This window comes from Macaca fascicularis, chromosome 9 (genome assembly GCF_037993035.2).
Source record: "Macaca fascicularis isolate 582-1 chromosome 9, T2T-MFA8v1.1".
In the NCBI taxonomy this organism is placed as follows: Eukaryota; Metazoa; Chordata; class Mammalia; order Primates; family Cercopithecidae; genus Macaca; species Macaca fascicularis.
The window spans coordinates 107,370,526-107,388,364 of NC_088383.1; the positions used below are offsets into that span (position 1 = coordinate 107,370,526).

Below are 17,839 nucleotides of genomic sequence, written 5' to 3' on the forward strand. Positions count from 1 at the left end.
TCATGAGGTCAGGAGTTCCAGACCAGCCTGACCAACAGAGTGAAACCCCATCTCTACTAAAAACACAAAAATTAGCCAGGTGTGGTGGCACGTGCCTGTAATCCCAGCTACTCAGGAGGCTAAGGCAGGAGAATCGCTTGAACCTGGGAGGCGGAGGTCACAGTGAGCCAAGATCGCTCCACTGCACTCTACCCTGGGCAACAGATCAGACTCCATCTCAAAAAAAAAAAAAGAAAAAGAAAAAGAAAAAGAAATGCAAGTTCCAGAGCCCCCATCCCAGACTTGCTAAATGAGAAATGCTGAAAGTGAGGCCCAGTAACCTGTATTTGACAAGCCCTGCAGAGGATTCTGACACACGCTGGAGTATGAAAACCACTGCCTGCAAGAGAATTTGGTTTACCTCTTTAGGAAGCCAAGGAGTGCTACTGACCAGCAGCCACTTTAGTTTTTATTTTTAATTTTTTAGTTTTTTATTTACTAGGCTTTATAAAAGCACCAGTAGCCACTTTAACTTTTTGGGGCTAGGCTTAACCTAGAGTTGCAGGCTCAGCTCTCCTACGCTGCTGCTGGCCCAAGGCTGTTTACTGGCTGTAGTGCTGATATCATTTGCACTCAGGGCAATCTTGCCTTTAGTGCTGTGTTTTTCTCCACTGCTTTCCCCTCCAGTTCCAGCTCAATATAACTTTGTGGGAGGAGGAGGGAAGGGTTGAAGGAACTGTCTTCAAAGATTTCTGTAATTTACAGTGAACCCAAAAATTACATTAAAAGTCTGTATTATTCAGGATCGAGCTGTTTTACCATGGGAAAGCCCATCAGAGTACACAACCCTCCATATGGCCACAAAGAACAACTCTCTCTGAATACATGAGTTTCAGGGGCTGCCTGTGCCTTCACTCATTAGGGTTAAAACATGGTCTTAGAGCTGGATGCCCCCTCTGACCTGACAGCTCCAAGTCCTGAGGACTCCCGCGCCCAGTAGTCACCTCCACGGCGAAGCACTGCTCCTGCTCCCGCAGGCGGCTGTAGGTCCACAGCAGGCTCTGGAAGTGCTCCCACAGCTGGACACGCTGCCCCAGGTCTGGGGGCCGCAGCCTGGGGGCAGAGCCAGAGAGGGCGGGCGAGATCACGAGAAAGCTGGTCTCCCCCACACCCAACCGAAGGGCCACAGTCCCAGCTCAGCATCAGAGCCTGGTGAGCCCGCGTGACCTGCCCACACAGCTGGGAAAGGGGGCCAGGCTTCTGGCTGAGCTCTAGCTGTGGAGTGGGGTGGGATAGGCACGGAGCCAGAAGGCAGGCAGCTAAGCAAATCACCTCACTCCTCAACCTCTGTCACACAAACACATGTCATACAAAGCCAGCTAGAGAGAGCCAGGGTGATGCTTAAGCTTCTCACACAGAGGCCACTGAACACAGACAGGTCTGGTCCATCATCAGGGTCCTACACAGGGTCGCAGCCATCTCGGATGCTGGCAAGGTCTGCACTAGCCAATGTGGTTCATGTAACAGGCATCCACCACCTGTAGTATTTGCCACTGAAACCATGACCTATCTGGGCTACAATGACTCATGAAACAATGTTTGTGCATTTGAGAAATGCCTCGATATGGGTAGTTGCTCACATTGATACAAAACTCTAAAGTCCCAGAGTTTCATGCTCTGCAGCTTCCCAATCCATCTTAGAGAATCAAGGGGTGGTGATACCATGAACTTCTCTTTTCTAGGTCTACATTTCAACTATAAGCCTTTTCTGGGGTCCCTCCCACCTCAGTGTATACTTTGAACCATCATTCCCTTTCCCCAAGTTCTTTACTGTGGGCCCAGAGACAGGTTTTAGGGTCTGTCTCCTGAGAAAACCTTCACGAGACTGTATGAGTGTGCACGGGCTTGTGTTTTTCTGGAGAGGCAGTCTGAAGCTTGAGAAGCCAGAGAGGACTAGCTCAGACCAGATTTGTAATGCCGGGCGACGATGTTGGGAGAATGGAAAGAGCACTGGACTGAGAGTCTTGAGCTCAGATTTCCAGTTTGGATGTGGCCAACCACCAGCTGGATGACCCCAGGCAAGTGAGTTCCATTCTCTGCTCTGTTTCACCAGATACAAAGTCAGAGGGTCGGACCAGATGATCTCCAAGGTTCATTTGAGCTCTGTTTGTCTGAACTAGGGACCCAGCTGGGGGCAGTGGGTGAAAAATGGCAGCTTCACAGGGGCTGGGCACACATTGCCTGGTCCAGCGAGGGTGCTCGGCAAAGGACAGAGGGGACCAGCTTTGAGGACTCACTCCTTTCGGATAAGCTGACCGTCCACAGTCACCAGCCCGAAGTGCACTTCGAACAGGTACTTGAGCACGTATAGCTTCCGCCGCAGGTCGCCCTCGCTCTCAGTGTGGTCGCCATTGATGGCAATGAACAGGCATTCTCCAAACTGCAGGCACAGGCAGGCCAGTGTCAGCCAGCCCCCAGGCACTCCCTTCACCTGCCCTAGTCTCTGCGGACAAGCCAGGGAAGGCTCGGGTGCCAGGGGGTTTGATAAGATACCGTTTCTGCCTTCTAAAGGAGTCTAAAGCTCCAGATAAGAGAGGCCTGTGGACTCCCCATCGAGCGGAGGGAAGAGGAACATGGGCCCCAGAGCTAGACTCACCAGGTGAAGGACATACAGGGAGTTGCCGTTTTCTGTGGAGAAGCAGGTGTAGGTGTCTGAGAGCTTCTCCAGCATCGTCATGGAGGAGATGATGACCGGGGCTAGGAGGGTGCTGAGCTGGTCCTCCAGGGCAGGGAGCTACAAAAATGGGGGAAAATATCACTGCTTAGAGTGGGCCAGACAACAAGAACAAAGGAAAGGACAAGACAAGGCCTTGATATCAAGGGTTCCATAGTGTTAGACCCTCCTGGGAGGGTATCACTGTCCTGGTAGGGAGGGGGGCAAAAAGAGACTGCCCCCAACACTTTGGGTAGTGGTTAGGAAGAATGGGGAGGGCCAGCTGGGTAATGGTGCTGTTTAGGCTCTGAATCCGGAAAGAAACATTAAGGAATTGGCCTCATTACAATAGTGGAATGTGGGGAGCACTGAACGGGGAGCTGGAAGGAAGTTTGCAGCATGTACCAAAGTCTATGCTGTTTTTTGCAATAAGTTTACTTTGGAAAATTTGTCCTAAGGAAAATGATCAGAGATTAGGACAAAGACACATGCACAAAGATGTTCACTACTGCATAATTTATAATAGCAAACAACTGGAAAAAAATATAAACATCCAGGATCAGGGAAATAGTTAAATAAATAGCAGTACATCAAAATTATGGAAAAGTCTATAGCCACTTAAAATATTAGAGCGTTTCCCACATGTTCTCACTCATAGGTGGGAACTGAACAATGAGAACACTTGGACACAGGAAGGGGAACATCACACACCGGGGCCTGTTGTGGGGTTGGGGGAGGGATAGCATTAGGAGATATACCTAATGTAAATGATGAGTCAATGGGTGTAGCACAGCAACATAGCACATGTATACATATGTAACAAACCTACACTTTGTGCACATGTACCCTAGAACTTAAAGTAAAATATATATATACACACACACACACACACACACATATATATATATATATATGAGTGTTTCAATGACATGGAAAATTCCTCTGACACAATGTTGTAGTTAAAAATAAAACAAGAATGTGAATGCATAGAAAAAACGAAGTAGTGATAAAATACTGAGAAAGCCATTTTATTAAAGTTACTTCTGGATAGAGGAATTAGGAGTGATTTTTTTCCCTCTATTTTTAAGTATATTTCTGTACTTTCCCTATTTTCCATAACAAGTCTGCATTGACTTTGATAAGTTCTTCCTCCATCCATTCTCTCAGCTGGCCGAAACAAGGAACAAAACAAATAAATAAGAACAAAAAGGAACTGGACAAGTTTGCTGCAATTGTGTGAATAAAATGGGATAAAGCCAGTGGAACAGTTACAAATCAAATTCTCCACAGTGGAAAAAAAAGAAAGGAAGAAAACAGCAGATTTCCCAAGAGGATTTCAGGAGACGTGAATGAAATATGAGGGAGGCACAGCACTAACTTGGAGCTAGGGAAATCTACAAGGAGCTGAGTAAGACCTTGTCTTGAAAAGACGGGCAACTGGCCAGCGGGAAGGTGCAGCATTGAAGTACAAGCGGGACACAGCACTATGGAGTAAGTTTTCCTGCCAACATTCAGGAACCAAGGACTGTGCCCAGCTCCCACAGTCTGTCTGTCAAGCTTTCACAGTGGCTCCTACTCATCGTTCTGGCTCCAGCTCAGATTGTTTTTTTTTCTGGCCACCTCAGGCCACCAACCCCTGCCTCTGTCACTCCCCATCCCGTACCCCATTTAACTTCTCCAGACTATTTGTCACCACCTGAACTCATGGTACTTATTTGCCATCTGGTTCACTGTACAACGTCCTTCTTTAGACTCTAAGTTCCATGAAAGCAGGGATCATGTTGCTATGTTCACTGCTTTAACCCAAGAGACTGGCACATGATAGGTTCTCAATTAATATTTGGTTAATGAATACCCCCACAGATAGGCAAGAATTCAATAAACAGGCAAGAATTCAATAAACAGGCAAGAATTCAAATATTTGCTGAATTATTCATATACCACGATTTTCTTGAACAAATTTTATTAATACAGAAGTGACTTATGAATCTAGATTTTGATAGAAACTCATCTTAAAAGCAGTATAGTCACGTACTGAAGAGCAATGTTTTGGTCAGCAACAGACCACGCACGATAGTGGCCCCATAACATTACACAAAGATTTTTGCTATACCTTCTCTATGTTCATTCAGATACACAAACATTTACCGTTGTGTTACAACTGTCTGCAGTATTCAGTACAGTCACATGCTGTACAGGTTTGCAGCCTAGAAGCAACAGGCCATACTGTAGAGCCTAGGTGTGTAGTCGGCTACACCATCTAGGTTTGTGTAAGTACACACTCTGATGTTCACATGACAAGGAAATCACCTAATGATGAATTTGTTATTAATAGAATGTATCACCATCATTAAGCAAGGCATGACTGTAGCTTTTTCTGCAGGAATAGAACTTTTTTTTGGTGAGGGGATGACATGGTCAGGCTTTGTGTCCCCACGAAATCTCATCTTGACTTGTAATCCCCATAATCCCCACGTGTCAAGGGAGACCAGGTGGAGATAACTGAATCATGGCGTGGTTTTCCCCAGGCTGTTCTCAACTCGTTCTCATGAGAATGAGTGAGTTCTCATGACATCCGATGGTTTTATAAGGGGCTCTTCCCCACTTTGCTTGACACTTCTTCCTGCCGCCTTGGGAAGAAGGTGCCTTGTTTCCTCTTTGCCTTCCACCATGAATGTAAGTTTCCTGAGTTCTCCCCAGCCATGCTGAACTGTGAGTCAATTAAACCTCTTTATAATTACCCAGTCTCAGGCAGTTCTTTATAGTGGTATGAAAACAGACTGACACAGTAAATTGGTACTGCAGGTGTGAGGTGCTACTATACAGATACCCGAAAATGTGAAAGTGACTTTGGAACCGCATAACAGGCAGAGGTTGGAACAGTATGGAGGGCTCAGAAGAAAACAGGAAGATGTGGGAAAGTTTGGAACTTCCCAGAGACTTGTTGAATGCTTTTGAACAAAATTCTGATAGTGATATGGACAATGAAGTCCATATCATTGGTGGTCTCAGATGGCAATGAGGAACTTATTTGGAACTGGAACAAAGGTGACTTTTGTTATGCTTTAGCAAAGAGACTGGAAGCATTTTGCTCATGCCCTAGAGATCTATGCAACTTTGAACTTGAGAGAGATGATTTAGGGTATCTGGTGGAAGAAATTTCTAAGTAGCAAAGCATTCAGGAAGTGACTTGGGTGCTCTTAAAAACACTCAGCTTTATGCATTCACTAATAGATGGTTTGGATTGGGACTTACCTTTAAAAGGGAAGCAGAACATAAAAGTTTGGAAAATTTGCAACCTGATGATGCAATAGAAAAGAAAAGCCCATTTTCTGAGGAGAAATTCAAGCCTTGGCTGCAGAAATTTGCAAAAGTAATGAAGAGCCAAACGTTAATCACCAAGACAATGGGAAAAATGTCTCCAGGGCATGTCAGAGGTCTTCACAGCAGCCCCACTTGCCACAGGCCTGGAGGCCTAGGAAGGAAAAACTGTTTCAGGGGTTGGGCCCAGGGCCTTGCTGCTTTGTGCAGTCTGGGGGCATGGTGCCCTGCATCCTAGCCATGGCTAAAAGGTGCCAACATACAGCTCTGGCTGTTGTTTCAGAGAGTGCAAGCCCCAAGCTTTGGTGGCTTACATGTGGTGTTGGGCCTGTGGGTGCACATAAATCAAAAATTGAGGTTAGGGAACCTCCACCTAGATTTCAGAGGATGTATGGAAATGCCAGGATGTCCAGGCAGAAGTTTGCTGCAGGGGCAGAGCCCTCATGGAGAACCTCTGCTAGAGTGGTGAATAAGGGAATTGTGGGGTCAGATGCCTCCACACAGAGTCCCCATTGGGGCACTGCATAGTGGAGCTGTGAGAATAGGGCCACCATCCTTTAGCCCCCAGAATGGTAGATACACCGACAGCCTGCACCATGCACCTGGAAAAGCTGCAGATACTCAACATCAGCCTGTGAAAACAGCTGGGAAGAGGACTGTACCCTGCAAAAGCACAGGGGTAGAGTTGCCCAAGGCCTTGGGAGAACCTCTTGTATCAGTGTGACCTGGATGTGAGACGTAGGGTCAAAGGAGATCATTTCAAAGCTTTAAGATTTGACTGCCCCACTGGATTTCGGACTTGCATGGGGCCTGTAGCCCCTTAGTTTCATCCAATTTCTCCCATTTGGAATGGGAACATTTACCCAATGCCTATACCTCCATTGTGTCTGGAAAGTAACTTGTTTTTTATTTTACAGGGTCATAGGTGGAAGGGACTTGCCTTGTCTCAGGTGAGACTTTGATCTTGGACATTTTGGTTAATGCTGGAATGAATTAAGACTTTGGGGAACTGTTGGGAAGGCATGATTGGTTTTTAAATGTGAAAGGGACATGAGATTTGGGAGGGGCCTGGGCAGAATGATATGATTAGGCTTTGTGTCCCCATCCAAATCTCATCTTGAATTGCAATCCCCATAATTCCCATACTCCTCATATGTCAACAGAGAAACCAGGTGGAGGTAAATGAATCATGTGGGCAGGTTCCCCCATGCTGTTCTTGTGATACTGAGTTCTCATGAGATCTAATGGTTTTATAAGAGGCTCTTTCCCCTTCACTCAGCACTTCTCCTTCCTGCTGCCTTGTGAAGAAGGTGTCTTGCTTCCCTTCGCCTTTTGACATGATTGTAAGTTTCCTGATGCCTCCACAGCCGTGCTCAACTGTGAGTCAATTAAACTTCTTTCCTTTACAAAGTACCCAGTCTTGGGCATTTCTTTATAGTGGTATGAAAATGACAAGTATTTCTGAGTTGTAATGTTAAAGTGTTAAACTGGATGTCCACATGCAAAAAAAAAAAAAACACAGGGGAGATAAAAATGTTTGGTGTATATAGACTATAAAGGAGCATACTCATATATTACTTGGTGGAATTATAAAGTAGTACAATGTCTTTGAATGGCTTTTGACTCAATATTTTTATTTTTAGGAATTTATCCTAAGGAAATAATCTGACATGAGATAAAATTTAAGCACAAATGTTCCTTAAAGCAAGAGTGATATAGCAAATTAGGAGCAATATATATGTCCATATGAGGAAAATAGTTAAATAAAGGATGATACACTGATTCATGTACTGGAGTATAATGTTTCCATTAAGAATTATGCTTCTGAGACTATTTAAGAAAAGAGAAGAAATATCTTGATATAATGGCAAGTGAAAAAAAAAAAAAACAGGCAGTAAAACTGTAAATGTGGTATAATCCCAATTATATAGAAAAAATAAAGACCCAAAGAAAGTATATTAAAAAGCTAATAGCTCTGGGTAGTGGAATTACAGGTCATTTAAAAACTATCTCTTTGTATTTCCAAATTTCCTACAATTAACTCATGTTATTTATATGACAAGAAAAGAATGTGTTGCACGTTAACAACAACAAAAAAAACTTTAAAGACCACCTTTCCTTTACACTACTCATTTTTAGGAACTGAAAATTCAGTTCATTCCTTTGCCAGGTTTTCAATAAAGAGGAAGAGAAAGGCCACCAAATAGCTTGCTTCTTAAGCTGACATAGTTGTAACAGTAGTTTAAAAACGGAAATACTTAAAAAGTCTTAATTTAAATATTGTATGTATTGACTGTTAAAAAATAAAGTCTAACAGTTAGCTTAAATAAAACCACTTGAATGTCTATGATCTCTGATATCTTGTGTTTGCCTAAAGACTGTGATGAGAACATGGGTGACATTGATGGTAAATGGACCCCCTGAAGTGGAGTTGGCTCACTCATTGGCTGGATGATGAGACCCCTTAGAGCAGAAAGGGCAAGATAGGCAACCAGTCCATGCTGCTGCAGAAACGTAAGAACACCTTCCACTGCATCCCCAGTAAAAAACATTTTTAACCCAAAATTAATTGGGAAAACATTTTCAAAATAAATTGCTCCTTTAAAATATACAGTAGAAATTATGTAAGTGAAAATGACAAGTATTTCTGAGTTGTAACGTTAAAGTACTAAACTGGATGTCCACATGCAAAAAAAAAAAAAAAAAAATTAACTTCAATCCATAGCTCGCACCACACACAAAAATTCAAAGTAGATCATCAGACCTGATATAAAACCTAAAACTATAAAACTTTCAAAAGAATATGTAGAGAAAACTCTTTGTGAGTTGGACAAAGATTTCTTAGATGTAACACTAAAAGCATAATCCATAAATGCAAAATGGACAAACTCGAGTTCTAATACTTCTGCTCTTTGAAAGATACCATTAAGAATATAAACACAAGCCACAAACTGGAAGAAAGTATTTGCAAAACATGTATCTGATAAAGGACTTCATCCAAAATATATCACAAGCTCTCAAAACTCAGTAAGAATAGTAAGAAGAAACAATCAACTCAAATAAAAACTGGGCAAAAGATATGGCAAATAAGCACATGAAAAGATGCTCAAAATCATTAGTCATTAAGGAAATGAAATTTAAAACACAGTGAGATTCCAGTGGACATCTATTAGAATGGCTACAATTAAAAAGACGGACCATAGTGTTGGTGAGGATATGGAGGAACTGAACTCTCAAACACTACAGCTGGAATAAAAAATTATACAACCACTTTGGAAAAGTTTGGCAGTTTATTAAAAAGTTACACATGCACGTACATGATCTAGCCGTTCTACCCTAAGTATCTGTCCTTGGACATGAAAGCATCCATGTATACATGGACTTGTACGTGCATGTTCATAGTTGCTTTACTTGTAATAGTCAAAAACTGAAAATTACACAGATGTCCATCAACAAGTAAATGAATGAACAAATGGTGGCATCCTGATACAATAGATTACTGCTCAATGAAAAGGAATGAACTATTGATACATGCCACAACACAGATGAATCACAAAATAATCATGCTGAGTGAAAGCAGTCAAACCAAAACCAAACTAAATCCAAGCACATACTGTATGGCTCCATTTATATAAGCCCATATAATACAAACTAACTTATCGTGACAGAAAGCAGATCAGCAGTTCCTACGGGATGGGGATGGGAAAGAAAGGATTACAAATGTTTGAGGTGGTAGATATATTCCTTTTATTGATTGTGATAGAATCATAGGTATATATACATATCAAAGCTTATCAAGTTGTATACTTTAAATATGTGCAATTTATGGTATGTTAATCATACCTTAATACAGCTATTTAAAAATTAATGTGTTCAGCTTACATTAAACTTTTTCATTTTTTTTTTTGCTCTGTCGCCCAGGTTGGAATGCACAGGCACAATCTTGGCTCACTGCAACCTCTACCATCTGGACTCAAGTGATCCTCCCACCTCAACCTCCCAAGTAGCTGGGACCACACCTGGCTAACTTTTGTGGTTTTTTTTTTTTTGTAGAGACAGGGTTTCGCCATGCTGCCCGGGCTGGTCTCAAACTCCTGAGCTCAAGCAATTGACCCACCTTGGCTTCCCAAAGTGTTGTGATTACAGGCGTGAGCCACCATGCCCAGCCTTGTTAAACTTTTTAGGGTACAGAAACTGATGGCTCCAAGTTCCTCTGTTATGTGATTCAAATTCGACATCTTCTTGCCCTCACTTAGCCCGGAGAGCCCTGGTGGGGTGTGGGGGTGGGGTCATTGAGCTCAGAGCATCAAGAGGCAGACCTTGAGGATGAGGGTCTAGCTGTGAAGGATGCTGGACCCCACACAACACGCTGCTCATGCTGCCCAGGACAGGGTGAACACAGGTTTTCCTGCCTCTCTGCCTGCTGGTAGTTTTGTATGGTTCCTTCCTATCCACCCCTCCTGGGACTGCCTACCCTGCACTCACCTCTTCTTCCTCATTCTCTGACTGCCCGAACTTCAGCCGGAGACTCTCTTCAAACTCGTCATCTGTCCAGTAGAAGAGGACCTCTGCACCCTCAGTGGCCACCAAGACGCACTTCATCTGCCAGGGAAAGGCAAGGTCAAGGTCAGCCCCTAGCCCCAACATCCATGAGCACAGCCTGAGTAACGAAGAGGACCCCAACCCCAGCAAACATTCAGTGAGCCCTTTCTGCACACCAGACATCACAAAGGCCTTCCATTTTTGTTGCACCCTCACAACTGGACAAAGTAGGACTCTTTAGGTACTCCCATTTTAGAGAGCATGACACAGGCACAGCCTGAAGTGGCAAAGCTGGAATCCAGACCTAAATCTGTTTGATGCCAAGGCTGGGGCTCTTTCCTCTGTGGTATCTAGTCCCTCTCAGCACAGCATCAGACCCACACAGGGCCTACCGGAACCAGACTGGAACAGGAAGGGACCCGGGTCTTGGCCTGGACATGGAGCCGAATGCCCAGGGAGGCCATGCTCACAGCAGACAGTTAGTGCCTGGTGTGGATTGGAGGGCGCTGCTGCACCTCCATGTCTGCGCAGTCCAGAGATATCTCTCCCTCAGATAAAAACAGTTCCAGGGCCAGGTGCGGTGGCTCACGCCTGTAATCCCAGCACTTTGGGAGGCTGAGGCGGGTGGATCACCTGAAGTCAGGAGTTTGAGACCAGCCTGGCCAACATGGTGAAACCCTCTCTCTACTAAAAATACAAAACTTAGCCAGGTGTGGTGACGGGCGCCTGTAATCCCAGCTACTCGGGAGGCTGAGGCAGGAGAATTGCTTGAACCTGGGAGGCAGAGGTTGCAGTGAGCCGAGATTGTGCCACCGCACTCCAGCCTGGGGGGCAGAGAGAGACTCTGTCTGAAGAAGCAAATAAACAAGCAAAAAACAGCTCCAGAAGACGAGCCTCAAAGGCCCTGAATTTATTTCAGCACCACAGAATTTCATTCAGATGCTGCTCTCCCTGCTCATGGTGAGAACAGAGGCTGCCTAAAGACCCTGTACCTAGTAGGCTGCAGCTTCTAGGGCCACAGCTACCAGTGTCTTCAGCCCTCCCAAATCTCCTCCCCCACCCCTGCCACACACACCACACACTCTGTGCTTGATTGTGTAAGGAACGTCTTAACTCTTCACCCACTGGAAGATCTTTCATACAGCTCCCCACACTGTGTGCCGTGGCCCTCTGGGTGCGGCAAGCGCTGATCTTCTAACTCTTGGGGCAGCCTGACCAGGCTGGTGAGGACAGCGCTCCAGGCTGCCTGTTGCAGCTGAGAGGCCTCAGGCAGTGGTTTCAAATCCTCTTATGTGCCTCAGGGTGTCATGCAGATATAATCATGTGGTATGTGTGCTAAGCCATAACAATGATTAGGAAGCTCTGCTGTAACTCTCACACATGCAGATTTCCAGTTTTTTTGGGAGGATCATAGCATTTCCAGGTCTTGTGTTCTGTCATCCCCAGGTCCAGCTTAGTGGTCCTTACTGAATTCCTCCCAAACTAACTCGGTGCAACTGGTCCCAAGGTGTTTATGGTGAATGCCAGGAGACAACAGCACAGTGAAGGAGGAATGCAGGCTATTCCCACAGAATTACTCAATGCCAAGGCAGACACTGACAGTGCAACAGGTGTGAAGAGGAGGTTGCTGGGAGAGGCAGGTGGACCTGAAGAGGCTTCTCTGGGACTCCCAGGTACATGTGACAAAGCTGACCAGAGTGTATGGGTTAGGGAGCAGTGGGCTATGGAATGGAGGCTGTGGTTGTGAGCAGAGAAGTGACCGGCTGGCTGGAGATGGGCAGGTTGAGGTCATGAAGGCGGTCATCTAGGTGCAGGTGTCGGGTAATGAGTGCTCACCCCTTGGTGGGGGCCGGAGGAGCTTTAAAGACTCAGCAGGCTGTGATGACCCACCTGGATGCGAGGGGTGAAGGAGAGATGAGGCATCAGGATGGGGGTGACCTCAGGATGCAGGGCTGGGGAGGGGATGAGCAGGTCTGCAGAGCTCAGGAGCACTCAGTCCACTGCCTACCTCATTCCATCTGCCTCCCAGTGCCCCAGGGTGGATGCTGCCTGCCTCCCTGTCCTCCCCAGGTGGGGCAAAATCATCTACCTTGGCAAGGAGCACAGTGGAGCATCCAGACAGTCAGAGGTTCAGAAAGGGCTGCAGCAGAGACTTGGGGACTGGTTCATGGGAGAGCAGCACAGCATCCCTGGTCCTGCAAATGCTTAAAACAGAGAGAACATGAGGGCAGACAAATGCCCTGGTCCTGACTGCTGCCCGTTGGGAAAGGACAAGCTGGAGAAGGGCTGCGTGGTCCCTGGTCTCTCCAGGCCCTGAGGCAGTCTGCTAAGAACATATCCGGGATCCTGCCCCTCACCTCCCATAATGGAGAATAGGAACCCGGCCAGCACAGCCCTTTGTACAGAGCAGGTGCCCACTTTTGTTCCTTCCTCCTTTGTTCCTACGAAGCGCTCTCACTTCTGTGGGTCACTCAGAGCTCCCCAAGCAGCCCCAGGGAGCTCGCTAGGAGTGACTGACCGGAGACAGCATAGCACACCCCAGGCGGCGAGGATGCAGTCCCAGTGAAGGGAGTGGGGATCCTGGGGTGATGCGATGAGTGGAAGGAAACAAACAGGAAAGGCATCTGGGACCAGGTTCTAGTTTTGGCTTTGCCAAGTCGCATAAACCTCTTTGAGCCTCAAACTCCCACGGAGAAATAGAGCAACATCCCCTACTCTACCTCCCTACAGGGTTAGATCACGGGAGTGACCAGGCAAGCTGCAAAGTAACCTTAGCAAACTGCTTTCTTATATAGGTGTGGGGATCATTACTCCTATTTCCTAGCTTCCCTTCTTCAAATAACAGGATTAACCAATCTGGTTCCAGAATCTTTCATATTTGGATAGAAGGCAGGAACAACAGAAAACTTAATTAGGAAGTCAAGCACTGTGAGCGAGTAAGAGGCAAGTGACTACCCGCCACAGAGACTGCTGTTAGGAGTTCGGCCTTTAGCAACCTAATCCTGAGACGGGCTCCATCACCCACATGATTGGCCCGAATGCCACATTCCCGAAACAGGGGGATGCTTCCCAAAGGCTGCTGGGAAGAGAACCTCGCCGGTGAAACGTTGTGACTTCGGCTTCACCTTGCTATCTTGCCCTAGAAAGGGAACTCGGAGGGGACTCACTGGCGAAGGGTGCTCCAGATGGCGGGGGGAGGGCCAAGCTGGGGCGACCCCCAGAGCGCACTTTCACCATCTGGACTCCAGCAAACCTCCCTGTAGCCCTTGGTCCCGCCTTCAGCAGCTCCTTCTGGGGTCCCACACCTTCGGAGCCCGGCCCTGTCCCCGAGTCTCTGCAGAGAGCGAGTCAGCGGCTCCCGTTTGCCTAGCACGCCAGTTTCTGTCCAGTTTTACCCCCAAATCCCCACCTCTCCCCACCCCTGAACCTCACGGCCATCCTGGGAAGGAGGCTTGACTTGTGACATCCGCCCCTCTTCACGGCTGAGGAACTTTGGCTCCGAGCGAGGAAGCGACCTGCCCACGACCACACGCCCGCAGTGGGTGAGGCTAGGGGTGGGCCCGCTCCGGGACCCCTAGAGCCCCTCCCCCACTTCCGGGAGGGTTGCGAGGGGCTCTGAGGAAGGATCGCCGCCCCGGGAGGGGACTGCCCGGAGACCCACGTACCGGATCGCGGCGCGCACAGCGCCCCGCCTGCAGGAGCCCGGGCGCGCTTCCGGGTAGGACCGCGTGATCGCGCACGTGACCGCCCCGCCCCGGGAGGGGCCGGAGCCGCCGTCGCTTTCCGCAGGTTCGAGCCCCGCCCCTGCCAGGCCTTGCCCATGCCCCGTTTTACAGAAGAGGAAACGGAGGCTCAGAGAGAAAAAATAACTTGCTGAGGGGCCGAACCAGGCTCAGAACCCAGGTTTCCTGGCTCCTCAGCTGATTCCTTCTCTCCTCCTCTTGCCCGGAACCCCAGGCTTTGCTTAATGAACTGAAGTTCTGGGGTTAGAGCTGTCCTTTTGTGACTGCTCTTCCTGACCTTTGGGGAGGTGACACAGCGCACAGAAGGGCTCAGTTGCCCCCAGAGTCCCAACGCTGGAATTTCTTTATAGAAGTTTTCAATCTATTTTGGGAGCAGAGTGCACATTAGGAGTTTCGTGTTGAACCTATGTTTGCAAGATTAATTTTAAAAAATGGTATGTATATTGGGGGTGGCTGGAAGTGGAGGGGGCATTCTGTTAATAATGGAAGGGGCTAAATTCCCGAACAATCCACCCCTCAGTGCCTGGGTGCCACCTAGGAGCTCTGAGCCCAGCCCAGCGGGGTATGGGTTGTAGGAACTGGCTGGGGATATAGTAGATTGAGCATCCCTTGGGGGAAAGGCAGAGGCTAAGAATCAATACCTCCACCACCTGCAGATCAAAGAGAGCATCACTCCCCACAACCCACTACCCACCCCTTCCAGCCCACCTTAGGGCAAATTCTTCCAACTCCCCATCCACAGCACATAGCCCTGCGGCAGGCATCTCTCTCGAGGCCCAGCCCACCATTGAGATCCTTCACTCAATATGCTTTCAGTGGTTGAATGAATTCCATTAAATGGATATGCTATTATTTACTTATTCATTCCCCTACTGGTAGTTTCCATTTCCCAACAGCAATGTGTGAGGATTCTGATTTCTCCACATCCTCATCAATGCTTGTTATTGTTAATTTTCTTTTTAAGTATAGTAACCCAGTGTGGAGTAGTATCTTGTGATTTTCATTTGCACTTCCCTGACGTTCAGCATCTTTTCATGTGCTTTTTGCCCATTTGTGTACCTTCTTTGGAGAAATGTCTATTCAAATCCCTTATGCATTTTTAAATTGTCTTTATTATTGAGTTGTAAAAGTTCTTTATATGCTCTGGATACAAGCCCCTTATCAGATACATGATTTGCAAAAAAAATTTTTTTTCCCATTATGTGGCCTGTCTTTTCACTTTTTTAGTGGTATCATTTGTAGCACCAAAGTTTTAAATTTTTATGTAATCCAGTATAATCTATTTTTTAGTTATGTGCAGGCTTTTTGTGTCAATATGTTTCTTTTTTTTTTCAAATTTGTTTGTGGTAAAATACATATAATGTAAAATTGATCATTAAGCATTTTAAGTGTACTGTTCAGTAGTATTAACTGCATTCCTAATGCTGTGCAGCCATCACCGCCATCCATCTCCACAGCTCTTTTCATCTTTTAAAACTGAAACTATATCCAGTAAGCAATAATTCTGACCAGGCGCGGTGGCTCACGCCTGTAATCCCAACACTTCGGGAGGCTGAGGCGGGTGGATCACGAAGTCAGGAGTTCAAGACCAGCCTGGCCAACATGGTGAAACCCCATCTCTACTAAAAATACAAAATTAGCAGGGTGTGGTGGCACACAGCTGTAGTCCCAGCAACTTAGGAGGCTGAGGCAGGAGAATCGTTTGTATCTGGGAGGCAGAGGTTGCAGTGAGCCAAGATCGTGCCACTGAACTCCAGCCTGGGCAACGGAGCGAGGCTCCCATCTCAAAAACAACAACAACAACAACAACAACAATAATTCTTCATTCCTCTTCATAGCAACCACAATGCTACCTTCTGTCTGTATGAATTTGACTACTCTAAGTACCTCATGTAAGTAGAATCATACAGTGTTTGTCTTTTTATGACTGGCTTATTTCACTTAGCATAATATTCTCAAGGTGCATTCATGTTGTAGCACATGTGAGAATTCTTTCCTTTTTTCTTTATTTTTAAGCCTGAATAATATTCTGTTGTCTGTATATACTATATTTTGCTTATCCATTTATCCGTTGATGGACAGTTGGGTTACTTCCATTGTGTATAAGGTCGTTATGAACATGAGTGTACAAATATCTCTTTGAGACTCTGCTTTCAATTATTTTGGGCATATACCCAGAAGTGAAACTGCTAGATCATATGGTAATTTTATTTTTAATTTTTTAAGGAACTACCATACTGTTTTCCACAGCAGCTGCATCATTTTACATTCCCACCCACAGTGTACAAGGGTTCCAGTTTATCCACATCTTTGTCAACACTTGCTATTTTCTTTAAAATTTTTATAGTGGCCATCCTAATGGGTGTGAGGTAGTTCAACATAAGTTTATATTTCTCTTAGGTAAATATGTAGGCATGGGATTGCTGGGCTGTATGGTAAGTCTATGTTTAAATTTCTATTAAACTGCTGAACCATTTTCCAAAGTGGATGTACCATTTTACATTCCTCCTAGCAACACTGAGAGTTGTAATTGCTCTGTAGTCTTGTTAGCACTTGATACTGTCCTAGTAGGTATGTGGTAGTATGTCAAGTGTTCAAATCTTTTGCCATTTAAAAATTGGATTGTTTGTCTTATTATTTATTTGATTTATGTGTTTGGATTCAAGCCCTTTATTAAATCTTTTTTCCCCAGTCTGTAGCTTTGTCTTTTCCTTTTCTTTACAGTGATTTTTGAAGAGCAGAAATCTTTGTGCATTTTGTGTCCTATGTAGTCTCTGCTTAGCCAGGGTCACAGAGATTTTCTCCTGTTTCTTCTTTTTTGCAGAAATTTAATAGTTGTAGATTCTGTCTTTAGGTTCACAATCCATTTTGAGTTAATTTTTGTGTATGATGTGAGAGAAGGTTGAGGTTTTAGTTTTTTGTTTTTGTTTTTTTGTTTTGCATATAGATGTCCAATTTTTCTAGCACCATTTGTTGAAAAAAAAAACCATTTTCTTGGCTGGGCACGGTGGCTCATGCCTGTAATCCCAGCACTTTGGGAGGCCGAGGAAGGCAGATCATCTGAGGTCAGGAGTTCGAGACTAGCCTGGCCAACATGGTGAAACCCCGTTTCTAGTAAAAATACAAAAAAATTTAGCCAGGCTTGGTGGCATGCACCTGTAATCCCAGCTACTCAGGAGGCTGAGGCAGGAGAATCGCTTGAACCCGGGAGGCAGAGGTTGCAGTGAGCTGAGATCATGCCATTGCACTCCAGCTTGGGCAACAAGAGTGAAACTCTGTCTCAAATAAATAAATAAATCTTTTCTCCATTGAATTAATTACCATGGCACAGTTGTCTCAAATCAATTGACCATCTGTGTGTGAATCTATTTTTGGAGTCTATGTTGTTCAATAAATTTAAAAGGATTTTATTGATTTTCTTAGAGGCAGTTTTTGGTTTAATCAATTTTTATTGATTCTCTGTTTTTTAATTCATCAAATTCTGTTCTGATAGTTACTATTTCCTATCTTCTGTTTACTTTGGATTTATTTTTTTTCTTCT

At 45.5% G+C, this 17,839-nt stretch overlaps 1 protein-coding gene and 1 long non-coding RNA gene across 51 annotated transcripts in view; one reads left to right on the top strand and one right to left on the bottom strand.

The window, feature by feature from the left end:
• The window catches only part of HPS1 (HPS1 biogenesis of lysosomal organelles complex 3 subunit 1), a 30,656-nt gene extending 16,407 nt beyond the window's left edge, over positions 1-14,249 (bottom strand). For 8 of the 50 annotated variants that reach the window (XM_074002431.1, XM_074002428.1, XM_074002409.1 and 5 more), the window contains exons 1-6: positions 14,221-14,249; positions 12,645-12,759; positions 10,499-10,615; positions 2,636-2,773; positions 2,277-2,419; positions 984-1,092 (exon numbers count right to left, since the gene is read on the bottom strand). Coding sequence is in view for 39 of the 50 variants with exons in the window: in XM_074002409.1 (XP_073858510.1) it covers positions 984-1,092; positions 2,277-2,419; positions 2,636-2,773; positions 10,499-10,615 (507 nt within the window). In the remaining 11 variants the exon portion in view is untranslated. Of the gene's footprint in view, positions 1-940; positions 1,093-2,276; positions 2,420-2,635; positions 2,774-10,498; positions 10,616-12,391; positions 12,446-12,644; positions 12,760-13,722 lie in introns of all 50 variants that reach the window. The other 42 variants (XM_074002430.1, XM_074002410.1, XM_065521245.2 and 39 more) reach the window with 23 other exon arrangements.
• A 115-nt stretch (positions 14,250-14,364) lies between these two features.
• Positions 14,365-16,737, top strand: LOC141407727 (uncharacterized). Its single transcript, XR_012418062.1, has 3 exons — positions 14,365-14,732; positions 16,137-16,190; positions 16,699-16,737. It is a non-coding gene; the product is annotated as an uncharacterized lncRNA (long non-coding RNA).
• The last annotated feature ends 1,102 nt before the right edge of the window (positions 16,738-17,839 follow it).